Raw genomic sequence first — 13,233 nt, 5'->3', positions numbered from 1 at the left:
GGCCCAAATACTCTGCAGCTGTAAGGAGTAACTGAAGTAAAGAATTGCGGAGCTTTGAACCTGTCTGTTTTTTAAATATTTCCCAAATTATGTTAAACAGAGCAAGGAAATTTTCATAGTATGTCTGATCGTATTTTTTCTTCTGGAGAGAGTCTTATTTGTTTTATTTCGGCTAGAATAAAAGCAGTTATTAATTTTTAAAGTCAAAATTATTAGGCCCTTTAAGCAATTTTTTTTCGACAGTCTACAAAACAAACCATCGTAATACAATAACTTGTCTAATTACCCTAACCTGCCTAGTTAACCTATTTAACCTATTAAGTCTTTAAATGTCACTTTAAGCTGTATAGAAGTGTCTTGAAAAATATCTAGCCAAATATTATGTACTGTCATCCTGGCAACTATAAAATAAATCAGTTATTAGGAGGAGTTATTAAAACTATTATGTTTAGAAATATTCTGAAAAAAATCTCTCCGTTAAAAAGAAATTGGGGAAAAAATAAACAGGGGGTGTAATAATTCAGGGGGGCTAATAATTCTGATTTCAACTGTATATATATATATATATATATATATATATATATATATATATATATATATATATATATATATATATATATATATATATATGACATCAACTGTACAGAAAAACAAGAGAATAATAAAATGTATTGCTATTAAATAAAGCTTTAAAATAAGCATTTTCTCTAGACTATCAGTTTGGGCCTTAAACATTTTTTTAGAGAAAAAGGTGGGCCTCGAAGTGAAATAGGTTGAGAACCCCTGGTATAGTGTGTAATTGAGGCCAGCTGGCGAGTGCAGCCTGAAACCCTCACTCCCATAACTTCCTCCTTAGAGCTCCTTAGAGCATCTCCCATGTAGGAATCACCGGTCAATCGCCGCTCAGAACGAGTAGGAGGGTATAATTGGAATATTATAAACGTAAATACATTTGAATACCTTGGATTTTACTACAGTCATGGGTGTGGTAATGTAAATTACCTTTATTTGTAAAACACACAACAATAAGCGAGTAATTTGTTGTATTACTACATTGTTGTATTACTACATGAATGAGTTGGTCAGTTGTGAACGTTTGACATTTTTGCAACACAGTGCTTTCCCACACTTAAAGCAGCAGAGGTCCTCATCGAGCGCTGATTTGGAAAGCTTGGAGTAACAAACCTTTTTCTAATACAATTAAGTTTAACTGTTCACTGCTGCAGAAAGTTTCATATCACTATCATCACTACATAAAACTTCAGTGAATAAAGCACCAAATAAAGCATTAAGTCAAAGAGAACAGATTCGTCACTTTCTGATAAAATGGCGGCAACTATTAATAAAAGGAAGAATTTGCTGCAGTAGGGAAAGCCACTTTTTATTATATAATAAATTATTTGTGCCTCAAAAGTCAAGAACACCAAGAAGTGGTGTTTTGGTTTTTGGAGGCGTAAGAAACTCTTAAGACAGTTCTGGAGATAATAGTACAGTACCACTTTGATGACAGACTTTGGCTGAGGGATTTTAGAATGACCAAAACAGCATTTCAGATGATTTACAATGCGGCCGCTCCACTGGTTTGTCCATTAATGCAATCCATGGAGTTCATTTTTGTTATTACATGATCTATTGAAACAGATGCTTATTCTGGAGTTTATTCAGTAAACGTGTTCATGGCAGTTTGTGTGCATTTTTCTTTTGAGTTAAAAAGTTTATCCAACACATTTATGTGAATAACTTTTTTTAAAATTGTACGCACATCTTATATTAAAGGTCCAATGAAATTAAAATAGCATTTGTTTTTTATGTTAATATCAGTACATTAGGTTAAAGGATATCTACAAGCTAATGTGCTCCAAAACAGTGACAAATTTTATAGTTTTAAATATAATCCTGATATAAACATTCAAAGGTTACAGTTTGCACCTAAATGGATCAACATTTTTTTTCCACATCACCTCATATTTCAGCTTCTCATCAAATCTTGACCAATCAAATGCTCTCTAGTATCTGACATGTCCCTTCAAGACACTTCTCCTTTGCTTTTTATTTGATTCTAACAGGCAGAGAGGTGATAAAACGAAACACTAGTGGCAGTTTTATAAAAAGGGCAGAGCTACACTATGTCCCACCCTCACTTCATGTTTCAGTTGAGATTGCGTCAAACATCTAATAAAAAAATGCACATTTCAATGCACTTCATGGGGCCTTTAAGCATTTTTATCCAATCTTCCAAAATGCATATAGACATACAGGGTTCAACGCTAAGGATTTTTTCTACTGGCCCAATCGGACCAGTGGTTCAGATTTTTACTTGCCCTGCCAATATTTTCATTGGTCCCACCAAAAAAAGTTAATAGCTATTTCTTAGCCACGAAAAAAAAAAAAATGTGTCAAAATGTTTGTAATATAGAATTTAAATATTTAAAACATTTTAATAAATGTGCAATGAGCAAAATTCAAAGTGTTTTGAAACAAAAGAGGGCTAAAGGCCTGCCAAACTGACGGCAAACTGTACAAAAGATCACTTAATTTTTTCTTGTTGTGGTGTACCCTCGTATATGTCTGCTTCCGTTAGAAACAAACGTTTTCCTTTAGCATCATCATTTGATGTTACCGCCATGTTGCTGTCTCTTCGCTGTACTAATAATGTGCTCACAACATCCAATCAGATAAGAAGAACCGAGAAGGTAGCATTTGAAGGCTTGAAAATACAAACGGTTTCTCAATTCTAAATCTGTATTTGCACGCAATTGACAAATAGTCGCAGGCAAATTAAACTTTAGTAACAAGGCACCAGTGGCCCGATCGGGCCAGTAAGGATCCTGTCTACTGTCCCGAGCATCTCACACGCTGGCAGTCCTTATTGTTGAGCCCTGCACATAGCTATTGCTAATTCACGTTATGACTTTTTTTAAAACGTCTGATATTAAATACATTTGATGTGTCAAATAAAAAGAGCCAAACCTTGCAAATGTGATCCCTTAGTGTTCCTTTCTCGCTGAAAACCCGGATAATAAGTGCAGAGGATTCACTGGTAGTGGCGAAACTGACAGGAGAGATGTTTGAATGCTATGAAAAAACATACAAGACAGTGTAAAGTTAGAGTTTTTGTTTAGTTTAAGACATTGTCAGGGTGCTGCTCAGACATTCTGCTTGGTTAATAGGTGACTGTTTCATAAGCGTGTCGATTTGAATGCTTTCCCATGAGGCCGATGGTGAGATGTGGGTCATGTTTTCCAAATGAATGTGAATCTCAGCTGGTTTGCTTTAATCTGCTGATCTGGAATGCAGACGTCACGATCAGATGTCCTCCGACTGACTGAAGATCAGCCTTGAAGAACCATTTTATACACGCATATGCGGAACAGCATGTCTAACACCAAGTTTTAAAGTGATAGTTCACCAAAAACGAATAGGTTTCTCATCATTTAGTCTTCTTCAAGTGCTTACAAACCTTTAAAAGTTCCTTTCTTCTATTAAACACAAAAGAAGATATTTCGAAGAATGCTGGAAACTATAGTATAGTACCAAAGTACACGGAAGTCAATGATTACAGGTTTTCAGCTTTCTAAACACAAGTTTGGAACAAGTAAAAGGAGATTAAAGGGTGACAAAATTCTGATAACATCTCTGATAACTGTAATGAAGCTAAAATAAAATAAAATACAGAAGCAAAATCGATTTGGCAACTCATTGAAATAAATTTAATTAAGAAAATTAGTAAATAAACTAATAAAAGTGACAAAAACAAATAAAATGTCTAAAGGGAAATAAATAAATAAATAAACAAATAATTAAATAAATAAAACTTAAACGAAAGCTGAAATACAAATAAAAATAAATAAATAACATGTCTGGAAATAAAAGCTGCTGAAATAAAACAAGCAAACAAAACAAATAATAATGATTTGACTAAAATAAAAATAAAAAAATTTTTTTTTACTAAAATAATGAAACCTGAATAGTAAAAGGCTTTGATCTCTACGCTGGGCTTTGTAGTGATGCGTTTAATTTGCAGAACGGCTGCAGAAGTTTAAAAACAAGAGCACATGACAGCAGTCGCACACAAAACATCCAAACATTAGGCTCCGTAACAAAACCCAAACAACACAAGCTCTTTCAGCTTATTTGTGACCGTGAGTTGGCTCTCCTTAAAGGGATAATTCACCCAAAAATGAAAATTTCCTGTTGATTTACTCAGCCGTAGGTCATCCAAGATGTAGGTGCCTTTCTTTTTTTAAAGAGAACATTAACATTATGAGCTGAATCTGTGGTCCTTGGAGATTCTTATAATGGCAGTGAATAGTTACAGTCTTTTAGAATAAAATTTAACACATAAACAAGTCCAAATCAATAGCCATGGCTCCTGATGACACACTGAAGCAAAACTAGCAGCTCGTGTGAGAAATTGAACATTATTTGCTTTAATTATAACATTTATTTGTTTATTATTAGCTTTAATCAACAGCCTGATCAAACAGATCTCAGCGCATGTGCAAATGTAGTCCAATTATAGTTCTGTCACTTTAATGATGAATGCTCAAGAGCGCATGCTTGAACGGGATGTCAGGTGATAAGATATTGGTGATTGTCACCAACCCTTGCGATTTCGTCATCAAAATGACAGAACTACAGTCAGACTACATTCGCACATGTGTTGATAACTGTGGATGGAAGTTAACAATATTGTAATAATGTTCAAATTTCTTAGGATCAATCATTTCGCTTCACAAGACCTCAATGTAAAATCAGGTGTATTTGCATAAAGTGAGGTTATTGGCTGATGTCCACATTGGCGCTTGAAATGTTACACATTTTTCAACTTCTGCCACTAACAGTGGGCCTAACGCAATTTGACGAAGCCACGATTCAGTTCAGCAACGATTGACAACATTCCATTCAAAGTAAATGAAAATTGTTAATACTGACGACCCGTGTGAATGAGCGGTTACTCGCCCTTTACCTTTTTCAAAACCTGTTGAATCCTGGTAGCCAGCAACCATTGACTTTCATAGTAATTTTTTTCTACTATGGAAATCAAAGCGTGCCAGCAACCAGCATTTTACAAAATATCTTCTTTTGTTCTCAACAAAAGTAAAGAACTCATAAAGTTAAAAAAAGGGTTTAATCTTAAGGTGAACTATTCCTTTTACAGCCATATCGTAAATAAATAATAGAAAATAATAAGATAACATAAAAATGATGTGTTAATACTAACTATTATAATTATTAAGAATTGATTTGCATCCTAAATGGTCATCAATATGTTTTAGTTCCTTAAAACCACCAGATTTCCCAGCAGCACCACAACAAAGTGCCAAAAACATTTCTGCAACCATATAACAACACTCTGGAAACCCTCCCCCACACATCATTTGAGGACTTACAGACAAAGTTGGCAGCAGCTTCATTGCAGACTGGAGATCTTTGTCGGACAGGAATTTATCTGGACCCAAATCAACCTAGAATGAGTAGAGAAACGGTACAAGGGTCATACAGCGCTAGGGCTAATTATAGAAACTGGAAACAAATGAGATTAGCAGGTTAGTTAAGCAGTCGAACAAAGTGGCCAACAACATATACTGCATCATGGTTGCATAATAATGGGAATCAAATGAGTCGAGGGTTAAAGTACTGGACTAACAGAGCAAAGGAACACAGAAAAGATTGAGGGCATCGAGATCAAACTTACCCAACTTAATACTTGTTTTTCTTTGGGCTGATCTTTGTCTTTGACTAAAAAGTACCTCTTTCGCAAACGCCAGCCTATGAAAGTAGAGAAAATTCACAAATAAGCACAATTTTAGCTTTAACTGTGCTGTAAAAGATTTCTGTAAATGAATCATTTTCTGCATTTTGTGATTCATGTTTTGTTTTCTTCGCTCATTTATGCTTTTAAATTGCATCATGGGGCCTTGATCTTTCCTCCAACAACTACTTTTATTGACATTTTTAATAGTTTTAAGTGATTAAGTGACTCATCGTCTGTATTGGTGTTGTAAATTATGGTCCAAAAACCTAGTAAGAAATGACTTTTTCTGCTAAAAAAAACTTTTATATTTTTTCTAATACAGAACATTGTTTAACATGATCTATGAAAATGTGAGTAAAAGTCACTTTGTTGAACTGCAGTTACATTTTCAACATCAGAAGGTGACAGAGCAGAGATTAGGGTCCCAAAATGCAATTTATAACCATAAATTACCTGAAAAAACTCAACTCTATATCATGAAATACAGAAATAGGATTATTTATGTTTAATAATTATCATTATCAGATTTTTTTAACGGCGTGTCATTACCGTAATGCATAAAATAACATTTTTCTGTATTTCTTTTATATTTTAATTATTAATTATAACTTTTTAATTAACTAGTATAATATTATTGTATTTACTAATTAATTGCTTAATTAGTATGTTATTATATGGTATTATTTCTCTCTATATAATTTTCAATACAATATATTGTTTCAAACAACAAAAATGTCAATAAGTCACTTTGTTAAACTGCAGAGTTACATTTTCAATATCAAATGTTTACAGATCAGAGTTTAAGGTCCAGAAAATCCCAACTTTAACTATAAATGAACAGAAAATTAAGACAAAAATGTTAATGCAATGCATGAAATAACTATTCTTACTGTATTTTTTAAAATTATTATTATCATTATTATATTCAACTTTTAAAATAATTAGAATATATATAAGACAGATAATGATGGATGGATGGATGGATGGATGGATGGATGGATGGATGATAGACGGATGGACAGATAGATATATAGATGGATGGATGGACAAATGGATGGACAGATAGATATACAGGTAGATTGACAGATAGATAGATAGATAGATAGACGGATAGATGGATGGATGGATGGATGGATGATGGATGGATGGATGGATGGATGGATGGATGGATGGATGGATGGACGGACAGATGGATGGACAGATAGATAGATAGATAGATAAAGACAGATAGATGGATGGACTGACGGATGAATGAATGGATGGATAGATAGACAGATGGAAAAATAGATGGATGGATGGATGGACGGATGGATGGACAGATAGATGGACAAACAGACAGACAGACAGACAGACAGACAGAGAGATAGAGAGATAGAGAGATAGATATCTATACTATGCATATCTGTATTCATTTGAATTAATATGTGGTTTAAGCTCTTTGTATATATAAAATTAAATAATACTGAAATATTAGTTTTTTAGTTTTTTTTTTTTTTTAAGCAGAACTATACTTGTGAGTTTGTGGTTAGATAACCTGTGTATGTTCTTGAAATTTGAAGCAGCGAGGGTAAATGTTTTGTAAACATTGTTATTTATCCTCACTAAAGCAGCAGAGCCAGTTTTTTACTAATGCGTCTCGACTGTGTTTTTACAGTCAATGGACACCATGAAAATGTCAAGAAGTGTCTGTGTAACCAGCAGTCTCTGATGCAGGGGTGTGAATATAAACAATGTGTCATCAGGAGAAACAGAACAATAAAACTTCAATTAATCATTAACATTAAATATTGCGATGCCATTGACTAGATATAACTTTCAGGATTAGCATAAAAGCCCTTAGAATACATCAGGGAAAAAACTAATAATATATGTTTATTAATTAATATAATATAAAATACATGATGAATTGTGATATAATAAAAAGTAATATAATAAAATACAATTTATAATATAATACATCATATCATTTCAGAGAAATTTGTTCATTTGTATGTTGACATTTTGTTGAAAATATCTGCTTTAAATGATCATTACTATAAAAGAAGTTACTTTAAATGGAATAAGTAAACGAGAAAATGAGAATAACAACAAAGTTTGGATATATTTCCAAATATATCCATATATTAAAAAAGGACGATCTTTTACTTGCACAAATGATAATGAGCTTTTATTACACTAATAATATAATATAGTATTAGTGAGTTAAAAAAATCTTTCTGCTTTAAATGATCATTACAATAATAATAATAAAAAAAGTTTCATTACTGTAATACAACTAAAAAAGTTAGGAAAAAACATGTTTTATTAACAAGTTATTAGTAATGTATGCTTTTACTATAATTACATAAATAATATTTCAGGATTTCATAAATAATATTTCAGTCTTTTGTATGTTGTATATATGTTTTGTAAATCTGTTTTAAATTATCATTTCCATAACAATAAACTCTTATTACCATAATACATAACAAAAAAGTTAGGAAAAATATGCTTTATTTATAAATTATTAAAAATAATAATAATAATAATAATATCAATAATAATAGATGCTTTTATAATAATTACATTGATCATATTTAAGGGGACAATTGTTTTGCATGTCGATATTTTTGGTAAACTATTTGTATATTTTTCAGCTTTATTATTTAAAAAAAATTTAATTTTTTAAAATGTTTAATTTATTATTTTTAATTGTCATTACCATAACAAAAGTCCCATTACCCGTAATACAGAAAAAAACATTGTTTGGATAAAAATGCTTTACTAAAAAAAAAAAAAAAAACTGTTAATTTTTCCTTTTACATTGCGTACATATAATATAATATAATATAATATAATATAATATAATATAATATAATATAATATAATATAATATAATATAATATAATATAATACAGGGGTCACCAATTTCGGTCCTGGAGAAACCTGTGTCCCTGCAGGGTTTAGCTTTAACTTGCCTCAACACACCAGCCTGGGTGTTTCCTGGCCCTCCAGGGACAGTTTTGGTGACCACTTATATAATATAATAGTCAAGACTACACTGTTACTCACCAATGTCTTTTAACGGCTCAATAACTTCCCATTTTGGATCAGATCTGAAGAACATGGACACCTGCTGTAAAGCTATTTCTGAAAAATACAGTATGGAGAAATGTCAAGCTTTTAATGAACAAAATAATCCGTTTTCTTTTTCTAGTGTTAAATCATGCCCTGATTGCATTACCTGTGTAGTTTGCTGAATAATTATTAGTGTCGAGAAACTTTTTGACCAGCTCACAGCTGCACAGGATGTGATGTTGTGTGATGTAGTTCAGGTAGGCCTGAAGACCCTTCTGTCGCTCGGCTATAAACTCACGGTCCATGTTTCCTAACAGCTTCTTTGGAGGAAGTGGCAGGTTTAGACCTGATATCTGTGAATGCAGAGACATTGACTTACAGTTACTTTTTCAGTGATGACAAGCATGCTGTAACTTAAGAATATTTGAGGAAAATGAAATCTTTTTTATGACAATATTTTTGGTGAAAATGATAAAAGATATTTCTGCTTTACATTATCATTATCATAAGAATAAAAATAATTAGGGTGATTTAAAAAAAAAATCTTTAAATGGTCATTACCGTAACATTAAAAAAAAATCACATTACTGTAATACAGCAAAAGAAGGATAAATTAAAACATGTGCTTAGAAATTTGGTTAAACATACTTTTAAGTTACATACTTAAATGTACTCAAGTTTACGTAACAGTATCCCTACTATGAACACAAATTTTGTTTTTTGGTAAATTTAAAAATAAATATATTTCTTTTTTAAATTATCATTACTACAACAATAAAACATTAACAATAAAAATAGGGTAAATAATTAAAAATATCTCTGCTTTAAACTTTACCATAACATTTTTAATGCAGCAAAAAAAAAAAAAAAGGCGAAATTGATTAATATGCTTAAAAATTTGGATAAACATGCTTTATTAAAAGAATAATATTGCATATTATATATTTATGTTTTAAATTATTATTACCATAACAATAAAAAAGTCCTTATTGTGAAAAAAAAAATGGTTTGGATAAACAGGCTTAAATAAATAATAATGTATGTTTTTTATTAGAGATATTGTAAATATGATTATATTATGATAATATAATATGATATAATATATAAAATGAGGGAAATTAAATGCTTAGCGTGTCGAAATTTTGGGTGAAATAATTAGTATATATTTCTGCTTTAAATTATCATTACCATAAAAATAAATAAGTCCTTACTGTAATACAACAAAAAATATTTAAAAATTGGATAAAGATGCTCTATTAGTGAAATAAAGCATATTCTGTTTTATTCATGTGAATGCAGAGACATTGACCCACAGTAACTCTTTCACTGAAGAGTAAAAGCTTTCTGAAGGATGTGAGTTTTTAAGATTCAGCAACAGTGAATCATGTCGCAGCATTACTTATAAATGATGTGGAAACACTAATACGGGAACGGATGTTTTTTCCCAACACAGGCTTGTTCAAACAGAGCACTCACCAGTAAACTGTTATTCAGCATGTCGAAGTCACTGTATCTGCGGATGACCTGAGAGAAATACAAATCAAACCCAAAAATCAGTCATTCTGACAACAGGATAGAAGGAATAACATTTAAACAGACAGAGAAACAAGATAGATGGAAAGAGAGACAGACAAAAACAAAATGCTAATTGATTGACAGATGAAAACAAGAATGATAGTTAAACAGTTAGAGATAGTGACAACATGAGATAAAACACAATAATTAATTAGACATACAGACATGGAATGAGTGTTAGGTCATAGAGACAAAGACAGACAGATAGAGTAACAGAATGACAGAAAGACAGACAGAGAAAGGGACAGAATGGGGAGGAAAGTTATCAAGACAATCAGAGTGAATGACAGAATAAAAAAGACAGACTGATGGACAGAGCAACAGAACAAAGGGATACCGAATGATTGAGACAGACAGACAGTGGAATGCGACCGAATGAGATAGACAGATAAAAAGAGCCAGACACTGAGAGAGTCAAATGGATTGAGACACAAATATTAAGGTAGAGAGGTAGCTAGAGCGGCAAAATGAAAGAATGACAGAATAAAATAAGACAGTAGAACAGAGCAACAGAACAAAGGAAGACAGAATGAGTAAAACAAAGATTGATGAAGAGACAGGATTATAGAATGAGAAAGACAGATTATAGAGCAACAGAACAAAAGTGACACGGAATGAGTGAGACAGGCAGACAGATAGAGCGACAGAGCGGTAGATGGATAGAGCAACAGATCGGCAGATGAATAGAGCAACAGAGCAGCGGATGGACAGAGCGGCAGATGGATAGAGCGACAGAGCGGCAAATGGATAGAGCAACAGAGCAGTAGATGGACAGAGTGACAGAGCGGCAGATGGATAGAGCAGCAGATCAGCAGATGAATAGAGCGACAGATCGGCAGATGGATAGAGCGACAGAGCAGTAGATGGATAGAGTGACAGAGCGGCAGATGGATAGAGCGACAGAGCGGCAGATGGGTAGAGCGACAGAGCGGCAGATGGATAGAGCGACAGAGCAGTAGATGGATAGAGTGACAGAGCGGCAGATGAATAGGGCGACAGAACAGCAGATTGATAAAGCGACAGAATGATTAATGGCGCACTCACACTATGCTATCCGAACTGTGCCCAGGCCCGTTTCCCAGATAGTTTGAGAGGTGTGAGTGCGTGTTTATTAATCATTCTTACCGTTTAATGAACGCAAACTGCCTTAGATTATTAAAGATGCAAACCCCTCACTGCACCACAGCTGCCGCCTTTAGCAAGCCTCCTAATTCCTGCAGCATGAGGACTTTATGATTGTTTATAAGAGTCAAAAGTGGCTGATCTGTCCAGCAAAAAATTTAACTGCTTGTCACAAATCCCAAAGGACTAAAAGGATATAAAGAAATCTCAGAGAGCGCTACTTTTTTAAAATTTATTTTTGGCATTTTTCCTTTAATAAATAGGACAGTAATAAGGCAGGAAGCAAAGTTGGAGAGACAGAGGGAGGTAAGGTTGGGAAATGTCCTCGAGCCGGGATTCAAACTAGGAACACTCTGACTGCTACTGCACCATATGTCAGCACGCTAACCACTAGGCTATTGCACCGACAACAAGAGCACTTCTTAAACTGAACAGCGCATCATCTATGATGCAAGCGTGCTCAGGCTCGAATGCAATGTGAGTGCGGGCCATCAGGAGAGACGGGAGGGGGGACAAGCGTGCTTTGGCCGGGTTAAGGCAACTTTACATAGTGTGAGTACGCCCTAAGAAAAATAGATAGAGTAACAGAATAAGAAAGACAGACAGATTGATAGACAGAATCATTAAGACAGACAGATGGATAGAGCGACGAGACGATTAACACAGACAGAGTGACAGAACCAAAGAATGAGAAAGAGACAGACTATAGTGGCAGAAAGACAGAATGAGAAAATTTGTAGTGACAGAATGAAAGATGTATAGTGCGACAGACTGAGAGACAGACAGATGAAAGAGCAACTAAGAAAGACTGTCAAATGGATAGAGCGTCAGAATGAAAGATTGACTGAATAAAAAAGACAGATGGACAGTGCGACAAAACAAAAGGACACAGACTGAGTAAGACAGGATAGAGCGATATAACAGATGGATAAAACGACAGAACGATTAAGTCAGATGTATAGAGCGACAAACTAAGAGACAGACAGATGGATAAAGCAACAGAATGATTAGGACAAAGATGGATAGAGCGACAAACTGACAGATTGATAGAGAGACAGAATGATTAAGACAGACATACGGATAGAGCAACGAGACGATTAAGACAGACAGATGAAGTGACAGAACCAAAGAATGAGAAAGAGACTGATTACAGTGGCAGAAAGACAGAATGAGAAAGACAGGCTGCTCATAGTGCCAGAATGAAAAAGACATACAGATAGAAAGAGAGACAACTTGAGAAAAACAGACGGATTGAGAGCGACAAAACGACAGAAGGAGAAAGACTAATGGATAGAGCGACAGAATGTAAGAATGTGAAAAACAGATAAACGGATAGAGCAACAATATGAGAAAGAGACAGATAAGAGTGGAGGAACGACAGAATAATAAAGACAGACAGGTAGTGAATAGAGTGACAATGACAGACAGATCGATAAAGCGACAGAATGAGAGTGAAAGAGAGATTGTAGAGCAACGGAATGAAAGAGGTTTTAGAGTGACAGAAAGACAGAACAAGAGATAGACAGATCGCTAGAGCGACAGACTGAGAGACAGACAAATAAGAGTAGAAGAATGACAGAATGAGTAAGACAGACAGATGATGGCTAGAGCAACAGAATGACAGATTGATAGAGAGACGACAACAGAATAAGACAGACAGATTGCTAGAGACTGATAGAGCAACCAAACAATGGACAGACATTAACGAATTGTAGACAGAA

General features: G+C 33.8%; 1 protein-coding gene across 15 annotated transcripts in view; it reads right to left on the bottom strand.

Moving 5' to 3' along the window:
- The window catches only part of pxk (PX domain containing serine/threonine kinase), a 33,109-nt gene that overhangs the window by 17,854 nt on the left and 2,022 nt on the right, over positions 1 to 13,233 (bottom strand). For all 15 annotated transcript variants that reach the window (XR_015521223.1, XR_015521225.1, XR_015521224.1 and 12 more), the window contains 6 exon segments: positions 10,292 to 10,339; positions 8,982 to 9,168; positions 8,810 to 8,887; positions 5,699 to 5,772; positions 5,394 to 5,468; positions 2,971 to 3,075 (listed from right to left, as the gene is read on the bottom strand). Coding sequence is in view for 8 of the 15 variants with exons in the window: in XM_087302885.1 (XP_087159011.1) it covers positions 2,971 to 3,075; positions 5,394 to 5,468; positions 5,699 to 5,772; positions 8,810 to 8,887; positions 8,982 to 9,168; positions 10,292 to 10,339 (567 nt within the window). In the remaining 7 variants the exon portion in view is untranslated.

This window comes from Danio rerio, chromosome 22 (genome assembly GCF_052040795.2).
Source record: "Danio rerio strain M-AB ecotype USA chromosome 22, GRCz13ab, whole genome shotgun sequence".
Lineage (NCBI taxonomy): Eukaryota > Metazoa > Chordata > Actinopteri > Cypriniformes > Danionidae > Danio > Danio rerio.
The sequence above is the reverse complement of the archived record's forward strand: the minus strand, read 5'-3'. Positions and strand labels throughout refer to the sequence as shown.